Genomic DNA, 25160 nt, shown 5'->3' with positions numbered 1-25160 from the left:
TTCTCTCGCAAATTATCAATTATGATAAAAGAAAAGAGTAAAATAACAGAAACGAAGTGAAGGAGAAAGACAGTTGCAATCTCTAGAATGAACAAATGATTAATTGATGATGAAAATAATGATTAAATGATGTATGATTAATATTTAATTGTAATACACATAATCTGTTGTATTATGCAATAGTAATATACAATAATAATATACACAGAATAAATAACATACAGTAAAGGAATTAGCAAAGTGAGCATATTTGCAAAATACGAATTTAGCCGCAATTTCTTCGAGCCACCAACAAAGATAACATTAATATCGCTCGATGCTTTTATATTTTAGCAAAGAACTTTGGTGGGTGGTCGCTCGGCCAAGACGGAGCAGGACATCCAGTTGCACGGCTTGGGCATCCTGCCGGAACACTGTGTCATCACGATCGAGGAATCGGGCCTGTACATGACGCCGCTGAACGGTGCGCGATGCTTCGTGAACGGCACGCAGGTCGTGGATAAGAGCCTATTGCAGCACGGTGACCGGATCGTCTGGGGGAACCATCACTTCTTCCGCGTGAATTGTCCGCGAAGTGCCACAGGTGCGAGTCAGTCGAGAGGTTCCTCTTAATTATAATCTTATTTTGCATGCATAAAGATATCAAGATGAGTTAAGACTCAATCGACCGTATTAAAATTACGTCTGTGTTGGCAACGTTTGTAGCGTCACACTGCATTGATGAGTCTTTGCATATAAGAAATGATAAAGATAAAGGTAAAGAAAAAAACGATCGATTGGAAACATGCAGATTATTATTCTATTTTGTCCGCAGCAATCAACAGCGAGCCGCAGACACCCGCACAAAACATCGACTACAACTTCGCTAGGGAGGAGCTCATGCTCAACGAGCTCTCGAACGATCCGATTCAGCGGGCCATCGCGAGGCTGGAGAAGCAGCACGAGGAGGACAAGCAGGTACGCGAGGTTTCGCTCCGGACGAGCAACTAATAATTAGCTTGGATTAATGATTGCCGATTAGTGGCGTTGCATTCATTAACGTCGCTCGTTGTGTCTCGCAGGTCGCGCTCGAGAAACAGCGGCTGGAATATGAGCGGCAGTTCCAACAGCTGCGCAACATCCTGTCACCGTCCACGCCGTACTCGCCCTACGTGCCGTATGATCCTCTGCGGGGCAGTCAGAGCGGAAAGCTGCCGGCTTGCACGCCAACAACGCAGATGCGGGTGGAGAAGTGGGCGCAGGAGCGAGACGAGATGTTCAAAAGGAGCCTGGGTCAACTGAAGACGGATATTCTGAAGGCGAACGCACTGGTGCAAGAGGCTAACTTCCTCGCGGAGGAGATGGGCAAGCAAACGAAATTCAGCGTTACTCTGCAAATCCCTCCGAATAATCTAAGTCCGAACAGGAAGGTAAAACAAAGGGGAATTGAATTTTATAAATTATATGTTGTCTTCGTATATTATCTTTACGATTGTTGTACAACTTTTTGTACTTTATAATTAATTTTAATGTAACAATCATTTATTATTTTATATCTATGTTTCATTTGTTTGTTTATTTATTAATTGGTTATATTTATACAATTAAATCTCGTCATTATATCTAAATAATTACAAATTGAGTTTATTTGCTGATTAAATAATTATATAACTAACAATAAGTAATTGGTTTATAATTATACTTATAATTAGTTTACATTATAACGTAACATTAATTTATTTGCACCTTTATATTAATATTGATTGTGCACATTACTTTTCCTAATTTTACTTTCTTTTATTTAAGTTTTTTGTTTTTTTAATTTATTTATTTTTTGTTTATTCACACTCTTCGATATGTAGAGTGTATTCTTTCAGCGAGGTGCGTTTGTCAGCGAACCTGCAATCTTGGTAAAAAGAACGAATATGGGAAGTCAAGTATGGTCCATGGAAAAATTAGAGAATAAGTTGGTCGATATGCGAGATATGTATGAGGAACGAAAGGACCCCCATAATGGTCAGCGATTACCTGCGATTAAGGTGTGCAGCTTTATTTGTTAGAGCATTCTCTTGATCTTAGTTACTTAATCATGAATTAAGCACTTTTTGATGATATCGTTCAATTTCTCATTGTCTATTCATGCAACATTCAATCATTTTCATATCACTGTTTGTTCACAGGACGAGGTACCGGGAAAAACGCAGGATCCGTTCTACGAGTCGCAGGAGAATCACAATCTCATCGGCGTCGCGAATATTTTCCTGGAGGTGCTGTTCCACGACGTGCGACTGGATTATCACACTCCGATCATCAGCCAGCAGGGCGAGGTTGCTGGTCGATTGCAGGTCGAGATAAGCCGCATATCCGGGCAGTTCCCGCAGGACCGGATCTGCGAGGCCGCCTCGGAGTCCTCGGCGGACTCGACGTCCTCCGAGCCGGACGATTACTCCGGCGGGTCCAGCCACATCACCTGCCGCGTCACGATAAAACAGGCGACGGGCTTGCCGCTCTCATTGAGCCACTTCGTGTTCTGTCAGTACATGTTCTGGGGTCATCCGGAACCCATAGTGGTCCCGCCTATGGTGAACGCGGAGCTGCCCAACTCGAATTGCGTCGCCGGACAGCGGGACTCCCTGACGTTCAAGTTCGATCACACGAAGGACTTTACCGTGCCAATCACGGAGGAGTTCATGGAACACGCAGCCGGTAGGAATGCGCTCTTATCCGCGCGCATTTTTTTCAACAAAAGGAAACATCAAATCAGCATTGAGATTAATTAGCTTAGAGGTCTCTAGCTCCTCTCCTAGCCTGAAATCTTTTTCAGATATGTCTCTCTATCGATCGCGATATAATGAGTTCTACATGACAGACAATCGATTGAATCGGATCGTTGACTCAATGCGAATGTAACAATATTATTCATATGTTCACGTATGCTTGTGTTTACAGAAGGGGCACTGAGCATAGAAGTATGGGGCCATCGCAGCGCGGGTTTTTCGCGCAGCAAACCCGGATGGGAGGTAGAGCAGCAGCAGCTGGCGAAAGCCAGGTCGCTTGCTGATCGGTGGTCGGAATTAACGAGAAAAATTGAGCTGTGGGTGGAGATACAGGAGCTCAACGAGCAGGGCGAGTACTCACCCGTCGAAGTCGCGTTGAAACAGGATACGTGTACAGGTAGGAATAAATGAAAGCGCACTTCCGCACGAAGTTATCTTTCTGATTATTGCTAATTAAATTTAATATTAGGTTTATTTTATATGTGTATATATAATTAATATTATTAATTAACACATTTTCTGTGTCATCAGGTGGCATTCATCAACTTCGACAAGGTCAACAGCGACGGATACAGGTCCGTGTGAAGCCAGTACAAAATTCCGGAACCTTGCCAATCATCTGTCAATCGATATTGAATATAGCCGTGGGCAGCGTGTCTGTGCGAAATCGATTACAGATTCCGTTGGATAGTTACCAGGACGAGGACTTGAGTATATTGAGGGAAAAGTGGAGCGATGCCCTGATGAGAAGACGACAGTATCTCGATCAACAGATCCAGAAGCTCATCAATAAGCAAGGTAGCTTACGGAAATCATTGATGCGAAATATATTATCAATAATATATTAAATATTTTATCTAATTTCTTGATTATCTCTTATTTGTCTAATTCATAGAATATCTTCTATCTCATATTCCTATCTAATTGCAGACAAAACGGAACAAGACATGGAGCGAGAGCAGAGTCTGGTGGATCAATGGGTCAGTCTTACGGAGGAACGGAATGCCGTTTTGGTGCCTGCGGCGGGTTCGGGCATTCCCGGTGCTCCCGCTGATTGGACTCCGCCCGCGGGAATGGAACCTCACATTCCCGTATTGTTCCTCGATCTCAATGGTAATAAAAGCTATTTCGAGGACGTTATTGCATGAGTCGAGAAATTGTGATAATCTTCCGCTAGAACTTTTTCCATTAATTAATTTATTTTTGCAGTTTATTTGCAACATTCGAAATGTTCTTATTTATTTAAACAATTTTTTATCTTTTGCAGCTGATGATCTCTCAACGCATCAGTCGGGAGAGGAAGTATCGGTGACGGGACTAAACTCGATCCTGCCAAAGGAACACGGAAACAAGTTCTACAATCTGCCGATAATTCGGCACCTGGAAAAAGACGTATGTGCCATCGCCGCTTGGGATTCTAGTATACACGATAACGTGCACCTCAATCGAGTGACCGATGGTGATTACTCCTCTCCTTATATTTCGCGCATAAAACGAAGTCAGTGGCGATTGCGACGTATAACCTCCGATTTTCAGCGAACGAGAGGGTGTTCCTGATCTTGAAGACTACCGTACGCCTGTCACATCCGGCACCAATGGACCTCGTGTTGCGCAAGAGACTAGCCCTGAACATCTACAAGAGGCAGAGCATCACCGACCGGATCTTCAAGCGGATCGTTCGCACTGACTGCTTGGCGCAGACCGGCGTCACCTACGAGGTGGTTTCGAACATACCGAAGGCGAGCGAAGAACTTGAGGATCGTGAGAGTTTGGCGCAGATCGCTGCCAGCGGAGAGGATAACAGCTTGTGTGACGGAGAGACTTACATAGGTAGACCACGTCAAGAATTATTAGACATGCAAATTATTTTAAAGCCATTTTTTATCGACACTGTTTTAAAGATAAATATTTAAATATAAATGCGAGCTGTTAAAGTGTCATCAACATTTACAAAACGGCATATCAATCGGGAAGCCATCAGTAAAATTTTTCAATGTCTTCTTAAACAAAAATCAAGATTGATTTTTGTAGAAAGAAAAATATTGACTAAATTTGCAGATATTTAACGAAAATCAAGGTAAATCGAAAAAAACATGGAATATATTTGCATGTTTAATCAAGTTTATAACTTCTCTCCCTCTCTTTCTCTCGAGAATTTTGACTAGTCTCCATCACAATTTCTCTCGTTTCTTCCATAGAGAAATACACCCGCGGCGTGTCCGCAGTCGAAAGTATATTAACGCTGGATCGATTACGACAGAACGTCGCGGTGAAGGAGTTGCTACAAGCGCAGGGACAGCCGCTGATGCGCAAGACTGCAAGTGTCCCGAACTTCTCGCAGGTACTACTGCCCCTTCGACGTCTTGGACGCACTGTATGCTTTTTATTTATGTTGCTTTTTTTTACAAACCTCGCACCATATCGATTTTGTTCCATCATATAAGGCCTTCTTTCTATTATCATCAAGACATCGATCGAAATATTGCTTTCTTTAATCCATTAAAGGCCACATTTTTGTTATAAATATTTTCTACGACGGCTCTTCTTATTTTTACACAAACAGCAAGGTCACGATAAAATTATTTTTATCACAATCTTCGTTATAAATTTTTGTTGAGTTGGAAATTGCATTCTGAAGAAACTTGAAGTAAACATTATTATTCATTAAAATTTATTTATTATAAAAGCGGTATTTAAAAATGGAACATTGACCACTAATGGGTTAAAGCTTAATTTTATCTTGCAAAGTGTTTTGTCTTTTCCTGTTTTTTTGCATGCCCTTCCGATTTATCAAATGCATGATGTTTCTTCGGTAAAAAAAGATTTTCATCTTGCAGATCATGAGATTCGACACGTCGATGGACGCGTTGAACGTAACTCGTTCGGAGAGTGTGACGGATCTCAATACAGAGATAAACGGTCTCCCGCATCCGCGACGCGCGTCCACGGGCCACGCGAGAAACGACGAAAACTTTATATCCGCACCGCCAAAGTCATTCGGAATCGGTAAGCATGATCCTTATTTATTCCGTTAACATCTGATTAATATTAATGTCCGAATTATACAAATACATAGATACAGGCACACGTTCTATGATTTCTTAATTTTGTGTATGCATATACACACTTTGAATCATTGGACAGCTTACTACGCTGCTTTTATTCAACAAAAGACATTTATCAATTATGTCACGTGAAACGAGATTATTTACGAAATCATAGAAGGAAGGAGAATCATTATCGAAGTCACGATATATAAATTCCGTTCATCCACAGGCGTTCATTCAGTCATGCAATCATTATGTGATCATCCGCAGCAATCTATTTCATGTCGAGTACAAGATAAACGTAATTTCGATGTCCGCGAGATTTAACATAATGATGAAACACGTATTTTATGAAAAAAGATTTTTTGCAGGAGCGCTACTAGACTCCGAAATGGATTGTTTTTGTGACATCAAATCATTTTCAGCGAGACTCTTTTTTTTAATTTTGGAACCCCAACTATTTATACGCAAACTCGTCATATATCGAATGCAATATTTAGTTCGCTTGAGTCACTATTAAATTCTCCGATTAATGCTTACGTAAATTGAACAGCATCGTGTTTAGGGATCTTACCTTAGTCTTAGATCAAGTTTCTGTTGAAATCACTTTCCACCTTTTTGGTTTGCCTTGGTTTGCTTCCTGGAGATTTATTCAGTGAAAAATCAACGGTTTGTTTCTGAAATGTGGCTTATGCAGTGTTCTCGATATTTCACTTTGGCTATGACGGTCACTTTACATTCCGCTCTAGTTTTAATTGTCTCAAGCCCCGTCGTTACTCTCCGTTTCGTGCGTATAGAACGAAAATTTTGATTTTTGATAACGGAGAAGCGTTCTGTCTATTTTTTTCATTAAAGTTCATGTCATCTGTCATTAGCACGTACCCTTTATGTGCAATTCTTGTATATTGTAAAGAGGAAATTCTTCCTTCGCGTATTTTTTTTCCATTTGCTTTCGGAGTTATTTATTTTAAAACACAAGAGATTATTAAGAATCATCGAGAACATACAAGTATTATCAAGTAATTTTTCAAGTGTAAAGTACCAACAGATTGCTAACATTGCAAAAGTTTAATGGCACCGAAAGGGTACTTTTCATCCAAATCCATCGACACGCTCATCACTCAGAAACATTCGGTGACTCCATTTTCATCAGTCAAGTGAATTACCACACACTGGAGTTTTATATTATTACAATTTTAGCTTCTGTCATATTGTTATGTCACCAAGCTATGTTCAACTTGACTCTAGTGCAAACGCGTTCCCCGCTGCAGTGCACTGATATGGAAACTCGACATTTCGAGTTTCCATCAATTGTAATTGATTATCGCTATTGATTTATTATTATTAATTGCTATTATTTTAAATTATTATTACTTATCAACGTCAATAATAGCTACTTTCGCTTGACAAGTCAAAGAGAGTTGAGCATGGTAAAGTCTACCTTCTCAGATCTGCCTAGTGTTTTAGCAGCTACAATTAAGCGCGCTCCACCACTTGTTACAGTAAAATAAGCACTAACGAAGTTTTTTTTTAAGTAATGAAGCTTCTACAGCAAAAAAAAAGAAAGAAAGATTTAATGAACATACCGACTGGATTATTAATGTATGCAACTAATCTGTTCCTCTGTTTACTAACACTACGTGTCTACTACTTCTACAACTATTTCGGCCCACGCAAGGCTCCATTCTGAACTCAGGTAAAATGGAGTCTTGATTTGATATTTAATTGATGCCCACACAGACAATGACAATATTAGTACATATGTCTCGTGAGTGGTTGAGTCTGTCTCTGTCGTTTTGTTACCAAGTTTACGCCTTAGTGCTGCGCGTCCCGCAGTTGAGGGACGTGAACCTTATACTGTCTCATTTCCGGTTTGAGTTGGCTCGAGAGGGCCGTTCAGCATCCACCATTCCGAGGCGACTTGATTAGTGATTGCCGAGCTGTTTTGTTCGCGTTCGAATGCGATTACGTTGCGTGAAACGTTTGCGTTACGGTTTTTTTTTCGTTTCTTGCATGTGAATGCGATTTCTTGCGTGCCTAGCACATCAGCAAGCTCATTGAATCGTTCACACTGTTTCTTACACTTCTGTGTGTGACTTGGTATATATAATATATATGTTGTGATCCGCGGCTGAGACACTTGTATGAGACAACAATCCAAGACGAGCAATCGTATCTTTACATTTATATATTTATATGCCCCGTCGCCGTCGCACCGTTTCTACCAAAGTCATCGCATAGAAATCATTTTCATTTCCATATACCTGTTTTCATGATGATTCCTGTGGTATCCGATCTGTGGTACTTGGAATCTTGCTCCCCGTAGATGTTCCTGTGAATCAAGATGATTTCTATTAATGATACCCTGCGCGTGATTGCGATTTGTTAAATGCGTCGCATTTGACAAATTCATTTAACTCGTGTAAAGTAAACGTGGAAGATTGAACCGTGGCGTCGTGCAGCAACGTTTCAATCTTCGTTATGTTATTAATTGTGGATGTGCTATTGAGCAATACTCTAGACAGAGAGTAGAAAACTTATTGTGACATATATGTGTACATAATTATCTTCTTACTTGATACTCGATATGTGTTAGGCGAGGATTATTCTGTATCTTTGAAACGTCAAATTGATTGATTAATGGCTAAACTCATTATTGTGCTTGCGTAATAACAACAAAGTATCTCATTTCTGTTGTCTCATCATAATTTGAACGATAAAGATCGGTATATAAGAACACAGGATAAGCCTCTTACACTAATTTACCGTGCACGTAATCGAATTATGCGGTGTTCACGGAATATTTTGCAATCATTATATTTACCATTCACTTATTACAGAATATAAAAGGCGCGCGTCATACTTCGGATACGTGCATTTCGAACTTGCAAATGCAATGGCGAGTTATTGAGATAGTCGTTGAGACTAGAAGTGTCACAATGCCAGTGAGAAGCGAAACAATTCACACAAAATGCCACAAATAAGCCACAAATTCGTTGAATTAATCGATCAGTCCAAATCAATGGGATTGTGACGAAATTTACACACTCGATGGAACTTCTGTATTAGAATGTACACGTTATCTGTTTACTTGTCTCATTATACAGTGTCTGTAGCCTGCAGGCATGATTTGTCAGTGCGTACAAGTCTGTAAAGAGAAAAGGAAGGTCTGTAAAGTAAAGCTCGTACGTTAAAGCTCGCCATTATGGGGGAAAGTAGCGTTGCAGTCTACCCGGGGGAATGAAAGAGAGGTGTATAATCAGTGCATCTATCTCCTTTCAGCGAGACCAACTTTCCTGAATCTCAACCTGAATCTCAACTCATTGACACGTCTTCAACAATCTACCTCTGCCAAGTGTAGGTGACACTCGTTGTCGATCGTCCTTTCAAACTTTCAGTTTCACAATATTGAATTTCCACTTAAAGAAGATCGAAACGAAAGAAAAAGATCAAAGCCAATGAAAGAAAATCTGATGAGCTATAAGTTTGAAAGGATGAACTCGGTCATTCTTGTAGTACATTTGGTTTTCTTGTTTTGTTCCAACTGTTGTGTAGATTAATGTAATTAGTACACTAGAATAGTGTTTGTCGTGAAAATTTTGATTCTTTTGTTTTTTGAAATGATTTGTGATATTTATCACCATTCAACAGCCGCTGCATTGAGAGTGCAGTAATGTAGTGTCGCACATGTCGAATATTTATTGTTTACAGTCACCCTGATCACCATAATTTGTTTCTTCATTTTAGACTACGTATTTTTCGCTGCCATTATTTTAAGTAATTAAATATAAATTTGTCAACGTAATAGATATAAAATATACTATGTAAAAGAATATATAATATATACATATATAATTGATAACAATTCAAGTAAGTTGCTAGTTCGTAAATTATTTATGCCAGATGAGCGTGGAATACGTAGGATTTCTTTTCTATTGTTTCTAGGAAGAGCATGGACGATTTTACGTTTATAAAAGTGTCTCAGAACCGACCTGGCACCTTTTGATATAATCTAACGTTTCCGTGATTCATAAACACCCATCAGTCTCTGTCAATATTTGTTAAAATAAGAATGCAATATCGCATGAAAGTTAACTGTTTCACGAAGGCAATAAAAATAATCCTACAATATAATAAGATAAAGAAAATTATTATGTAACAGTCAGACTGGCCAGATCGGCCCTGATGATAGTACATGCTTGTGCTTAAAAAATGAAGAAAAATTCTTTTTAATTAATTATTGATTGCACGCTGTTAATCTAATCGCGCTGGTTGCAGCGTCTCCGAATATGGTCAGCAGCAAACTGGGCCTTCGTATGACTACATTGCACGAGGAAACGTCGAACGTCGGGAATCAAGCGTCCACTCCCGTCAATGACGACGACGAGGAGAAGAGCGACGCCGATTATTCTGAATACGAGGCATATCAGGTAGCGTATATTCTAGATCAGAAGAACAAGCCTAAAGATGGAAGCGTAATAGTGCAAGATGAGGGTGAACGTGAGTGAAATAGAACATAAATCGATTGATTAAAGTCTGGACAATTTTGGAAGGATGGAATATAAAGTCGTCAAACTATGCTAATACAAAGTTGTTCTTGTATACGAATTTCCGTCTTTAATTTCATTGACAAAGAAACCGAATGAATTCGGGTATTAATTAATATCACGGATAAAGCACAAATATTGGATTTTATTATAATAGATAAATTTCCAGATTTTTAATAATATTTTATATCTTATAGTTTAATATAATATCGAGCACGCATAGTTACGCGTCAAACCGACACGCTGAAAGGAAGTTCAGGCAGAAGTTCTAGCACATATAAGCGACGATGCCTAAGATAGAATCACGCCGTATCAGTTCAAATCTGTATGACCACGCAATTGCACTCAGGCACCGCCGAAACCGATAAAACCGCTAACTTCCTCACGCACACTGGATTCCCTGGTCGAGCTGCAATCGACGAAGATTAACACGCCGAGCATGAGCAGTAGCGGCTACGGCTCCCAGGCGGTCTCGACGACGAATCTGACGTCGGAGGACTCCATCTCCATCAAGTCCATCAGCGTGGACGAGACGCCGGATCTCGAGTATCGCAATCTTCTCGACAGCAAGAAACCCGAGAAGATGGACAGTTCCCTCGTCGAGGAGACGCCCGAGGAGTATCTGGGCGAGATAAATTCCGCGTTGGACAATCTGAGCGTCTCGCAACGCACTTGCACGGAGGGTTAGTTGCGTGGCGATGAATATCAATGTTACTCGAGTGCAGACGGCAATTGTATAATTGTTTCTTATCTTGTAGAACACACTAGAAAACATTTGGAGGAAACGGGGGCGTACGCTGACACCGACATGGACAGCCCGGTCTCGTCGACGAAGAGCGAGAGCGAAAGCAACAGCAACGCGATCCATAACGAGACTTTGCGAAAAGATGCGCACGACCAGGTGTCTCACGACAGAAGGAAAAGCGAGACGGAAACCAACCAGTTGTCCAATTCGGGAGACGATAGTTCTATGGACGGGAGTTCGGTCGTGCATACGAAACTGCCACCCGGCAAGGTAAGTTTTACATGCTTGAAATAATTATTCATATTGCGAGGAAAGAGAGAAGGAGAAGATTCAAATATTTCAATCATTTTTAATATTTTTCTGACATTTTATATATTTTATATATTATATATCACACATATATGTACATATGTATTTAATTTAGGTCGTACGAAGAAGAAAGACCTCTAATGGTACAGGAAGGCCTACCAGTTCGCAACATAGAGCTTCGTTTCCTATGGTCCGTCCACAAGTTTCTGAGAGCAAGGCTGCAGCACGCTTGGAACAAACATTACAACCTAGCATGTCGTATGAAAATGGAGACAACAGTTCTTCGGAGAGGATCGACGGTATGTCGATATTGAACAACTAGTTTTGGCGATTATATACTAACTTTGTTCAACTTTATTTTATACTACTATACTTTAGAAAATTATCTTAGAAAGCTCTTTTTTGCAGCGGACGACGTTAGCGATAAGAGTTCGGCGTTTGGTTCGAGGTACGATCTAACTCGAGTGGAGACTCCCCTACCGGACTGGGTCGTCGTTGGCGAATCAGTCTTGGTTCGTCCTTACAGTTATTCCGGAGTTATAGCATATGTTGGTCCTACAGAGTTCGCATCCGGAAACTGGATAGGAGTCGAACTCGACGCTCCAACTGGTATGGACAGAGATATTTCTGGTTTCTTTAAAAGACAAAGTTTTTCTAACTATATTTTGAACGAGTTCATCATATTTTATTGTTAATGTAGTATTTAATTTATATTTTATCTATTATTTATTGTTTAATATGTTATTTATGATTATTGTTATTTATGTATTATTACAGGCAAGAACGATGGTGCTGTTAACGGTCACAGGTATTTCACGTGCCGGCCGAAGTGCGGCATATTTGTCAAAGTCGACAAACTGATTCAGGATAGACGAGGAAGGGCGCTCAGAAGTTACACCAAGCAAGAACTCGCGCCAGCACCATCCACGTCGATGCGCCGGAGCGTTAGCAAGGGTAATTTCTCTTCGCGGTAATCTCTCTCCGTTTAGTTCACGGAGCTTACTGCGGATCAGGCTCAAAGCGAGGCACCGCCGCGAGAGATTACTTGTCAAGAGAACACGTCTCTCTTTCAGGCGAAGGATTACATTCCTTGCATCGCAGTCGCAGCCGGGGGGAAGGCCTCTCCGCAACAGGCACACGTTCTTTTCCACGCGGCAAGTAAACGGATCACACACAGGAACATACATATATATACACACACACACGTATACACACATATACATATATATATACAAGCAATGCTTCACCATTACTTCGTGTTAATAAGGAAGACAAGCAACTACATGAATATCCTAAACTTGCTACATGCCTATGATATATGTAGCAGCGATGTTTCAGTCCTTTTAGGCATTTAGGGCAGCTATCGATTATTACAGAGAGTAAATACTTTTAAATATTAGGTCATTAATGTGCGAACTACATTGAACACACGCATCCACACATGGACACACGCGCGCGCGCGAAGCATAGGACGTTTTACGGATCGTGCTGTGTGAGCGGCGGGGTGTATCCATCATCTACTTTGCTACTCCTCGGGGGGAGGTAGTGATCGCAAGTGACGCGTAAAGTGTGCCGGCTGTACGCGTCGGAAGTTAGTTGCGACTCTTGTTTGTTGATTTTAGACGATTATTGCATTCCACGGTTTTACTTTTTGGACGACTGGTGTTACGAGCTGATTTATTATTATTATTGCTATTATTATTATTATTATTATTGTCATCATTTTATGCGACTGGGAGGTGGCGTTCACTTAACGCGAATCAACTGTACATTTCGAGGGTAATCAAAAGTCGGCGCGACACCTTTCCTTTCGTCCGCGGCCGGCGGCGTCGAGATGCGCGACGCGGCCACGCGATTTCATGTACATATTCCACGTATGACGGTACTCGCATTTACGGTTTATCAGTTGTCTGGTTGTGTGTTGATGACGCGGTCACAGACAGAGCGCGGTCGAATATCTCGGGGGAGGGCGTTTTTACCAGGTTTTTTCGTTACACAGGTACGATACACTTTCCGAAATTACCGCAGCGGTAATTTATACGTTGGAAAAGTGCCCGATGGAAGAACGAGAAACGCGTTTCACACACACACGCGTGTCTCTAGCCGCGTATATAGATTATTTAAAAATTTTATATGTATACATACACATCCATATACATATATATACGCGCGCGCGCGTGCGCGCGATCATACATATACACACATGCGTACGATTGTTTCGTATATTGTATTTTTTTAACGCAATCTGTTAAGTTCCTCTTTGTTGTAACATATGTCCCCCGTTATCATCTCTCCGTTGTTTTTATGACACGTGACACTTTAATTTATACAATGCATATTCCGTGCGCGCACCTTGCACTTTTGGAGATTGCGAACCACGGCTTTGACAATGCCGATTGTTTCGAGCGGCGGGTCGCAAGTCCGAAGGTACAACTATCCGATAGGACCGCAATATTAGGTTCGTAGATGTTAGGTAGTAGAAACTGAATAAATGAGCTTGATCGTATTGCGCTTCTTCATATTGATCATGAATTAGGCCGTCTTCGTCTGACTTTTCGTTCGCGTCACCGATGTTTTCTCACTTTTCGCACGTGACATGGATGTTGCTAGCTGACAATTTACACGCACTTCGCATCATGTTCTTTGAACGCGATTCGTTGCTTGAACAGCGATTCTTTTGTAGGATTTTTTTTCTGTTGTCCGTTTTCGAAGCGACGCTTCAGAGATTAGGCTTTCCTCGAGAGTTCTTCTCGAAAGCCGCGCGAAATCAAAGAAGAACACAGGACAGTGACAAGAGAACTCTGTTATACCTTTCTCTTGATTTGCGGGATAGATCGTGCGGCAACGTGAATGGGGGGGAGAACAAAAAGAAGATAAAAAGTAAGCAATTAACGGCTAAGATTACTCGAGTATATTCGCCCAAATTATGAAAACAACTCCTGTCCAATTAGAACAATACTTATATTATCAATAATGAGTATATATTACACTGTATGTAATATTTATTGAATATAATGATAAAAAAAATCGCGCTACACGGCGCCGCGTGTTTCCCTGCCGCGGCGGGCAGTCTCCCCCTCTCCCCCGATTTCTTCATGTATGTATATGACGGGCATTGCCGCCGCACGGGGAGACGCACTGCGCCGACCAGCGGAATCTGTCCATTTTTGGTAAATCGAGATTGTTGGGGAAGAAAAAACAAAACTACGCAAATCAAGACTCCACGTGTGTCACAGCGATGCTACATGCCTGCCCGGCATAACGGTTAATGAAGGCCCTTTGTTTCGAACACCACGTTTCTTTATCGGTTTCTGCATCGGCGAGCCGATGCGCAATCGGAAGCACTCGCGTCTCTTTCGAACTAGAACACGCCGGAACTCGCGTATCACTCGTGGTGCATCAGGCGAGCTGAAGTTCCATTCCGCTCGCTTCACCTACTCTCCGCGGACGACGCGGGGACGGCAATTAAAAATCCGACGAGTTACATGCGACTTCCAGCGTGCGACCGAATGGTGTCTTGATCACAACCAAGTGTACCGGATGGTTTTCTAAACCCTTTATAAGATACAATTACGCGCGCAACAGCAATTTAAATTATTATCATAATTTCATGAATCGGTCATTGTTTTACTCTACGACGTAAAATTGCAATATTTTTATGCAACTTGTACGTATGATGTAGTCGTTTATATTAATCTAATTAATATTACTTGATCGCGAAAAAATAGAAAATTGAGAAAAAAGATATCGGCGAGAAACCGAGATTCTTCTGGTTCGTATAACTCGAAAATCGAGCCGTTTCAACAGTCGACAAATCGATCGATATTATAATTTATTAATTTGTGAAGCATAATCCATGAAAAAATTCGTGAAAATTGTAAATTAATAAAATTAGAAATAAAAATATAGAAATTTATTGATGTATTACAATAAAATCAATTAATATTCTCATTATACTTCTCCGAAATGAAAGTTCATTATAAGATTTATCGGAACGAAACGTTGAATCAAAGGACTAATCCGCAGCCTTATAAGGGGTTCCAAATATTATCTTACGTTACGTTACGTTATCGGGGAAAAGGATGTTGGAAGAGCTGCAGCGGAGCATTTAGCATTGACAGAGCTTACACAGCCTATTCCATCCCGCAATAAGACAATGTCCATTTTTATCATGTTAAAGAAGAATTGTCTAAAGATAATCGTTCGCACTGTACTTTGTACCCTAAAGAAGAAAACAAAAAGATTCTAGAGTGTAATATTTTCGACCAAAATCGGTTTTACGAGTGCGTCTCTGGATGGGAGTTCCGAGTTTGACATTATTCGCGATTCGTCGCGACGGACCACGCGAGTGTCCAGGTTCCAAGGAACATGCGCGCGTGCGATCTACGATTTCCTTGATCGGATCTCCTGACTGATGGCTGTGAAACCAACCCGTTGATGTTTTTGCCCTTTCCACGCTGCTCCCTCATTTCCTCGCGTAATGCTCTCTCGTGACTCCGTCTCAAGATGCATAATATATTCTGAGAACCACCGCGAAATTCTCCGGAACGGCCTGCCAATCAATTTTGCAAAACGTTGCAATACAAAACGCGCCTTTGACGTGAAATACAGTTTCGAGCAGTTTATTTTTTGAGACCGCGAATTCTCTTCTCTCAAATTCCGGAGCACGAGAGGAATTCATGTACAAGCATCGTGCACATTACTACGGACGAACTTGATGGCCGCGTCGATACGGCGACACCGAGAGTGTCACATATTTGAAAAATGAAAAATGTAATATTATAACATAATAAGAGCTCCAAGTTCGCCGAGTGTAATTAGAATATAATTAGATTCTAAAATAATTTAAAAGAACATAATTGAAAATCACGTTGGGTTCACGTCGCATAAAAGTGAACACACAACTGCATTTTGCATTTCGTGGCAACTACAAATGACGAAGCAAATTGTTTTGTTCTTATCTCCACTGATTCATTCTTCGGTGAGCGTCATATCGAACGCATTCGTCAGCGGCCGCGCTTTGAATATCGTCAATTAAGCCGGAAAGAAAGTGCGCGCGAATGCGTAATATTAAATTCGGAACTCTTCTCGACTACTTCACACACAGTGAGACTGTTCGAACGATCATGCTAATGTAAAACCTACACGTGTATATGTACAACGTAAGCCTCGAAATTGGTGTTATATTTTAATGTAATATATTAAGAGAAAAAAAGAAGAAAAAAAAGAAGAAAAGTCGTAAAAGAAGAAATAAATGGATAAAGTGTGCGTGCGAGGATGAGATAACGAGAAATATATTGAGATTCGTATCGTTCATCGAGTCACAGTAATGTAGGAGAGCTCAGCAAGGTGTGCACTCTTGCTTCGTCTCCCTCCCCGCCCCCTCTGCCCTATTTGTTCCACGCCACGTGAAATGGCCAAGCTAACATTTACCGCGACGGCACTATACGTGTATATTAGATCACACGGCGACACTCACGCATTGAACTTGGTGTGATTTACGTAGAGGATTGTCGCGAACCGTGACAAACGACTCTCGCCACTTTAAACTAGGAATCCACTTGCTAGAGACGCCACGTTCGTGCCGAATCCGCTTGGTCCATGCTGACTCAATGCGCCAGGCTGGTAATCCTCCATAAACCGGATTATTCTTTTAAGAAATCGAATCATTCTGATCCACTATATCAAATCAGAGAGTCTCTTCCTCGAACACTGACACGAGGCTTCAAATTTTAATCGAAATCTATTTATCCCCATTTATGACTAAAAGTTTTATTCGAAGATCTAAATCAGCCTTGTAAAAATGCTAAAGAATTTCCGCACATTTGGCGCCCGTATTCCGAAACGAGAAAATTTTGTAAGAATTTAGATACCTTGATCTGTGTTGGAACAAGAGATCAGTGCAATAGCTCTCCACAGGCTTGTATAAGAGCATTCTCAAATTTCAAGGCAACTGATTTACAGCTAAAACTCTGATTGCAGGATTAAAAAGTTATCCTAATAAGAATTCTACATTCCAAAATATTTGAGGAAAATTAACATAAATCTCGACTTCTAATCGAAACGAGAAATCTGCCTTGTGCGGTGTCGCGTGGATCAAACGGGTACTATAATTAGCTTAAATCTCAGAATCGCCTAATCGACGTTGCTTCTGTCCACTCATAATGAATTGAGTGATAAGAGAACAAGATCAAGACAGATCACGATGACGTGGATAGGGTCGTTAGATCGGCGATTCTGTTCTCGCTGTAAGTGTAACGCTTCTTCTTCTGCCGGAAACAAAACGAACGAGTAACAGTTAACACTTAGACGATAAGAATTTTGGAAATTCTTCGTAGCTCGATAGGACGCTGCGTCGTTTGATCTGGTTGTAGATAACTGGGAATAGGAAAGCCTATTTTTGCATTGTGCGATTAAAGGGAGAACAAAAGGTGTTTAGCCGGTTCGTATAATATTCTCGGCGAAGTGTGCACTCGGACGGAGCGATAATGTACGAGGCTCCGGACACAAAGCTCCTATGCAAGAGGAAAAAAAACAAAGAAAACGACGTTGACATGTCAATGCCGTAACGATTTATTCATTACGACACTCAAATTCGATGCTCACGAGCATGCTTATTACTCGTTTTTCGCTAAAATCTTCTCGCTTTCTATTTATCTTATTACTTTCGATCGACTAATTAGCGGCTAAGCTAAACGTGTATCATAATTTATCGTATCGCGTATCGTTTATCGAGCGGATCCGCTAAGTCCCCCTTACGCAATTGAACGATTCATTGTACGACACACGAGGGGTAATATCGATTGACGATGCACGAAACGAACGTTTCGACGGCACGTGCAAGATTGCAATAGAGGAGCATTTTCACTATGATTCGTGTAAGTAGTTGCGCGAAGATCATTCGTGTATCTCACGAATGGCGCATAGCAATAGCACAATAATTTCCTCGACGCTGTACGTCATACGAGAAATTCATGATTTACATAAAAAAAAGTGCATCGTTCACGGAACACGTTCATGTATGAATACAAATTTTTCGTGATGCGAAAACGCGACAAGAATCATCTCGCGACAAATATTTCATTCCAATGCGTATACGCGAATGTGAAGCAATTTTTGATAATTTTCAGATTCTCACGCGAACGATGTCGTGCTAGTACACGATGCGAGGATGATACAATCGCGAAATGCTGGGAATCGGTCATGTGTCTATGATACGTAAAGTGTACACGAAGGCGTCGTTCAAGCGACATTCATTTCGCACCGTGCGCAGCAATCGAAATCGCGTCGTCGATCTGACGCGACTCAAATTTCAATACTTAGAGCATAGGTAGCGATTGAAGAAAAAAAAGAACTAGTAGGTACTTCTGTGTACTGGTCCTGGTGTGCATTTTGGCACAACACTTCGCGTTTACTTCCGCAAAAATGTTTAATTTAAAATTTAATTTAAATTAAAATCAATTAAAAAGTTTGAACTACACGTTTTTAAAACGTTCCTTCATTAATTTTGATTGACTATAAAGAATTCAATTAAGAGTGAGGTATCTCGATTCAGTTGGCACGTCCATTAGGATTGAACGACCACATCTCACCCGCAGAATCTCAGGTGTCTCATATATTAACTTGCACACATGCCCAGTTACACGAGTACGCACTAGTGGCACATGTTCGACTTTAGCTCGGAGAAAAAAAAGAAAGGCAAGAATAAGGGAGATGTAAGTAGCGAGTATATTCCATGTAATATTTCTTCAGGCGAGAGCTACTCATTCTTTTTGTAGCTGCATTTGTAGGCATTTTTGAACGCGCGATTACCTATCCTTTTGCCGCGAAAGCGAGAATGTACTTTTCGATCTCGTAGACCGTCTAAGAGCTAATTATCATTATTATTAATTATGAATTATTATTATTATCATTAACGAGGAATACATTTAGAACTGTGTCGTAAAGTCGAGAGATGAATTACCGTGTAATAGTATTATTTTATAAGCAGTCAATAATATTAATATCTATATCGAAGAATAAGACAGAAAAAAACACCGTATCACCCTCTCCTCCAGAATCCTTAACATCCTCCCTTAACGTCCACGAAAGAGTCGTATGTTCATTTCATGAAACTCGTTTCGTCTCTCTCTTTCTCTCTCTCTCTTTCTCTCACTTCTTCGAGAGAGGAGTATCTATACCTCTATTGTTAATAATAATACACACACACATACCGCGCGACATACCGTGCATATAGAAGCTGATACAAATATGACTTAAACAATAAGGTGTGTACATTTTAATTTTTATGAATATAATAAAAAAATATAATTTAATGTTCTAAAAAACTGTGTGCATACTTTTCGTCCGACCGGATCTCGTTCCGATTCAGTTATAAATCGATGTCTCGTTATAAACAGATAGGCTGTACATGTACATATATATATGGTTATTCGCGACCACATAATTTCCAGTAGCATTATATAAGCGCTCAATCTCTATCTTAACTTTATTATTACTATTATTATTATTATTACTGTTATTAATATTATTTATTATGTTTTATTGTTTAAGAATAATTTAATAACGACACCCATATAGGATATTATAATATCCTTGCAGCATCACGTCGAATTAGTGATTTATATATATGATTTATATTGATTACATTATCATATTGATTTATGTATGATAGATATGTGTATGATAATTAATAATTATATGATTTAAAAATGTAGAGATTGTATGTATACGCTCCACTTTATAAGAAAGTGATATTAGCTAAACATATATATATATATATATATATATATATAAATAATGTTCTCGACACAACGCCAGGCCACGTGTTGTATTAATAAGTTCAAATGTTTTTACATTTTATGTTTAATGCGTCTCTGACGCGTACAAAAGCGTCTTTTATTATTATTATTATTATTATTATTATTATCATCATCATCATTGTCATCATCTCTTGTCATTATCATTATTACATTATGATTGTTATATATTTCCTGCGCGTTCTACGCTTCTTTTACGCTGTAAGTTTTCGATACATCGTGTGATAATAAAGAACTTGCAACGGAAATGATGCGTCTTCCAAGCGCAACGACCAGCCCACCCTTTGATCTTGTAGTATTAAGCTGCGCGAGAGAAAATCGTATGTCACACATGTCTCAAACGACACGCAGGACGAGCGCGTATGTGTGTGGCGTGGGAACGTGAGGCCGGTTACGTGTCTGCGTGTGTCGGCAACACAACCACACGCGTTAAGGATGTACACCGTGCTCGACTAATTTAAATATAATGGGTAACTCCCGCGAGAGTGGTGACTTTAGCCGGAGGATCCTTCAAGGTTCTTTTTGTCCTCGAAAACTCGCGCGCATGCATAAGACAGAAAAAGAGAGAGAGAGAGAGAGAGAGAGAGATGACTCTTCTATTCTCGCGCGCGATCTATCGCAAACAGAGATGCGCGCGGGCAAGTGCACTCGTGTGACTTTTTCTCCGGTCACCGAAGAGCCACAGACTTATGTCGATGAGGGATGGTCCGCAATTAATATGCCATTTTGCTGGCCCTGACTGGCCGTTATTTGCCTCGGATTTGCGACGACGACGCTCGTATTCACTGACTGACGTTCCGCGTCATCGGTGCGTCAGTGTATTTAGTTACTTGTAAATTGCAGCGTGTGCAATTTTGTCCGATATTGAATTCGGTTTGGCTAAAATATTCATAACTGCGTCGAAAATTATTATTTGGATTTTTTTCAAAATTCTTTTCACTTTTACGCGATGATATATGGGAACGATATAAGTAAATAATCGATTTTTGTACAATGAGAGATGCCATGATTTTCTGACTTGTCCAACGAAAGTGACAAACAAAAACTATTACGAGAATTTTACAAGACATGCTCCTTAATTGATGTATAAAGGGATATTGTTTAAATTTTGACTAGTAATTGACCATCTTCGCGCGCATGCGCAAAAGACGAGGATCTAAAAAGGACGCGAGGCAAAAGTTGGTTTCTTTTACTTCTGGGAATCGTCTCACAGACATTGACATTCAACAGCCAACGAAACTCGGACTCGGAGATGTAACGCACGCGTCTTTTGCTTTCACATCATGGCTGTGTTCTCTCGCGGGTAAGTAAGAGAGATCGTTCTTTTCTTCTCATTTCTCCATCTTTTTTCCCTCCTTTCTCTCTGTCTCTCTTTCTCGTTCCCTCATTTGACACGAACGAATCGCGAGGAGAGCCGCTATATGTCGCGTTGCAAAGCTGCGTCGCGATGAAAGAGCGTGCGCACTCCTCGAAGACGATGGGGATCAGTGAACTTATCCATGGTCAGCACCGCGATCGCCGTCGCCGTCTCTGCTCTTGTCTCTTCTTCGCGGATGAAGTACATACATAATAAATGCGGTATAACGTATAAATACGTAGCGCCAGCGGTCCCTTTCTTTTTGTCGTTTTACTTATCTCCTTTCGTTACTCCGACGCGATGCGCGACGGACCGTAAAGGTGGACAAAAGAGCGCGCGCGCTTTATCCCGCGAAAAGATCACACATCGCTTCCTCAGAGAGTGAAACGTTTTGGGAGCACGGCCACTGCAAAATGCATTAGATTTGTCCGCGTTTGCATGAACTTTTCGTGTTGGTTCGTTCTGCCAACTTCTCTTTCCTTTCTCTTTTTCTCTCTAACGTAATGCAGAAGTGTAAAAAGTTCATGTAACACGAACGAACCTATTGTCGCATTGTCTCTTCTTCCCCGAAGTTTCCATCGAAGCGCAATCTCGAGACGAGCGAACGACACGCGCGTACGCGGAAAAGCGTAAACGTGGAAATAATTTTTCGAATTTGGATCGGTTTTTCTTTGCACCGGAGTCATCATATTTTTCTTCTTCTATTTTCCTCACATTATCACATTTTTTCACGTACTTTAATGGAAATGTGCAAACGTGAGAATATCAGTCCTTCGAATGTAAAACTTTGGAACTTTTGGAACCGGAATTACTGTATATTTTCCTCGTCACTTTCTTACGAAATTATGGCAACATGTAAAATTATGCTAACGCATTTTTTATTGCATATACACACGTTACTAACATATCTGTTCGGACGTCGCACGGACTACGAAATAACCGGCATGCGTACAATTTCGCCTACAAGCAGATCGCGTTTCGCCAGAAACATTTTTAGCAACCGGGAACGAAAATATTTGCGCATGCTGAATACGTATTACGCGTGGCGTTCCTACGTAAATACTCCCGACGTAATAAAAGCACAATAAAAAGAATCGAATGACATTCTATAGGAAAAACACCGGCGCGCACCGGATTGGAATAAAGGCTGTGAAGCGTGGGACTCCCTCCGTGTGACATCGATCAATGCTGGCAGTTGCAACAATTTTCATCAATCATGAAATCAAGCGTGGAGATTTGACGAACGTGGCTCGACGTTAATTGCGACAGAAGCCGCGAAATCGATCGTGCTACATTTTTCTCGGCACGGTTGTTGCTTTACACAACTTCTACGGCAGTTGCGGCGTTCTATCAAAATCGGTCGGTTGAAGGAGAAACGGTAAAAGATTTCTGCAACCTTTCAAACCCCGGATATCTCTTAGCGATAACTATCGATCAATCAAATAATCAAGATGCGTCCAGCAGCTACGTGCAGATGATTGTTAAGTAATCGAGAAGTCGATAAATTGTACCGTCGATAATAAACATTAGATGTATGGACATTACTTGTATAGTTTTACTGAAAACCGTCAAAATGACCGAATTTTAATATTCAAATTGACCGATTCCGTAAATCCGTAAGCGTTAAAGGTGGCGATTTCTAGATTAGGTCGCTCATACTTTCCTCCCGCGGAATTCACCGTGCGTCGTTCTTGGATATATCGCGGCGAGTATCAATTTCCTAATAGCTGAGCAATGTCACCCCGACTTCCGTCATCCGGTATAAATCTGCAAGTTAAGTGCACGTGCTCACGCGACGACCGCCGATCGAAGGAATGATCGCGTGCACGGAATCGTTCACAGCGGTTATCCATGCTTTTTCGAAATTCCATGTAAAATCTCTCTCAATGTTGAAATGTGATTTAAAGCGAATTTGAAAATCAAATTTATGTTGTACCTAAATCTTATACGATCCGCGCGATCGAATTGAATAAAGTCAAGTTGTACATTTGTAGTTGCAAAACAAAATTGAAAAAAAAACATCTTAAACATCGTATGATTTAAATCACATTTTAAGCCGAATAAAATAAAATTAACGTGCTTGAATATCGTGCAACTCAAATCGAATTCAAGATTGAACAAGATCAAATCAACGCCCATTCTTAAATCAAGTTTGCAGGCGCGCGACGAATCGAATTAACTAACGTCCATCCACAATAAAGACCCGCATCTCGCGTCGCAGAAATTTCAATGGTCGCCTGCGGTGCGATCGAATCAAGAGCCAAAGTTCGTCGATTCGGTCCCCGGCTTCAGTTCCGAGCTCCTCGGAATTTCATGTTCCGCGAAGGCGTCCAGTGATCAATTAAATGTAACATTCCCAGTATCGAGAAGAGACAGTATCAAAAGTTGCCTGGTCGATTCAAATGATTCACATGACGATCAATGATCTTGCCGAGAATCAACAAAGTCCGAGGGTATTCGAACATCGTCAATTGCGGAGTATAAAGGATCTTCTGTCGTCTAACATAAGAAGATCCACCGCGGAAACATCTCGTTCTCGAGATGCGTGATGCTGATTTATCTGGCATCGGCGGGTGCAATCGGCGCGGTGACCTTTCCGGCTGGTCCATCATGCTGCATGCGAATCAAACGGGAAAGGGAAATGCATGTGCATCGTCGCGCGTGAACCTTGCGCATAATTGCACGAACGATTTTCGCATAGAAATGATTTATTATAGTTCCTGGAGGGGGAGGCGACACGTTCGGAGGCAAGTCCCCGCATATTGGCTAGGACGTAGCAAAGGACTCGGAAGGCCGAACGCGTGCAAGAGGATTCATGGTGGAACGATAATGAAATCGAACGTGCGATAAACAATTTCGCGGAACACTGGTTTCTCATAAAAATTCCCTGTGTCGCCAGACAGCGCGCGAGCTTTTTGCTCGAATTTGCATAACTGGTTACGACGCGAGAGAGTATATGAGGGACGCGTGTTGGTTCACGGATATATGTCAAGTGGAATCGATCTCCGATCGAAAATTTTGGGAATCTCCGTGAAAGTTTTAGTTTGATGGCATCATCACGTTTATATCACATTGTGCTTTTCGATCACACGTGACGTCACGTGATGTTAACGAATTCTTAGGAAAGTAAGGAAAAAATCGCCTTTGCAGATCAGTCTACCCGGAAAGATCGCTGACTCAGCGACCGCAAGAAAAATGGCCCTTCGATATTTTATCGTGCAACAAGTGTCGGTTCCTGCGGAACTTTTACGGAAGCGTCATTGATCAACACTCCGGAACTTGGTTTTTCGTACTTGCCTTTCCATCCGGATCCTAAAAGCAATCTAAATAATAAATCAGTCACATTGCTTATTCAAGTATATCATTTGTACTATACATATATACTAAACAAGAAAAATTTCCTTTCTTTCTCAATATTCAAATTGGTACTGGTACGTCTTATATAAATGTTAAAATAAAATTTCATTTTCCGGCGCACCATCGCAATTATAGAGTTTTTCAAGAGCTCCGCATCTGGTGAACTTACAGATTAGTCTAATTGACAGCGTGGGGCATCTCTCGAGGCGATTTTATAACGGAT

General features: G+C 40.8%; 1 protein-coding gene across 8 annotated transcripts in view; it reads left to right on the top strand.

Moving 5' to 3' along the window:
* Positions 1-23124, top strand: part of LOC105286127 (kinesin-like protein KIF13B) — a 48823-nt gene extending 25699 nt beyond the window's left edge. Inside the window, exons 9-31 of one of the 8 annotated variants that reach the window (XR_895184.3) lie at positions 334-583; positions 815-957; positions 1062-1409; positions 1857-2018; positions 2160-2685; positions 2929-3153; positions 3288-3554; positions 3687-3869; positions 4024-4215; positions 4293-4586; positions 4955-5097; positions 5594-5762; positions 7482-7499; positions 9086-9160; positions 10082-10233; positions 10700-11033; positions 11109-11365; positions 11520-11703; positions 11813-12013; positions 12182-12358; positions 12478-12558; positions 21340-21526; positions 22693-23124. Coding sequence is in view for 2 of the 8 variants with exons in the window: in XM_011350818.3 (XP_011349120.1) it covers positions 334-583; positions 815-957; positions 1062-1409; positions 1842-2018; positions 2160-2685; positions 2929-3153; positions 3288-3554; positions 3687-3869; positions 4024-4215; positions 4293-4586; positions 4955-5097; positions 5594-5762; positions 7482-7499; positions 9086-9160; positions 10082-10233; positions 10700-11033; positions 11109-11365; positions 11520-11703; positions 11813-12013; positions 12182-12358; positions 12478-12558; positions 22693-22724 (4428 nt within the window). In the remaining 6 variants the exon portion in view is untranslated. Of the gene's footprint in view, positions 1-333; positions 584-814; positions 958-1061; positions 1410-1841; positions 2019-2159; positions 2686-2928; positions 3154-3287; positions 3555-3686; positions 3870-4023; positions 4216-4292; positions 4587-4954; positions 5098-5593; positions 5763-7481; positions 7500-9085; positions 9161-10081; positions 10234-10699; positions 11034-11108; positions 11366-11519; positions 11704-11812; positions 12014-12181; positions 12359-12477; positions 19727-21339; positions 21527-22692 lie in introns of those variants that run through there. The other 7 variants (XR_895183.3, XR_895188.3, XR_895185.3 and 4 more) reach the window with 7 other exon arrangements.
* The last annotated feature ends 2036 nt before the right edge of the window (positions 23125-25160 follow it).

Source organism: Ooceraea biroi, chromosome 12, assembly GCF_003672135.1.
Source record: "Ooceraea biroi isolate clonal line C1 chromosome 12, Obir_v5.4, whole genome shotgun sequence".
Classification (NCBI taxonomy): domain Eukaryota; kingdom Metazoa; phylum Arthropoda; class Insecta; order Hymenoptera; family Formicidae; genus Ooceraea; species Ooceraea biroi.
The sequence above is the reverse complement of the archived record's forward strand: the minus strand, read 5'-3'. Positions and strand labels throughout refer to the sequence as shown.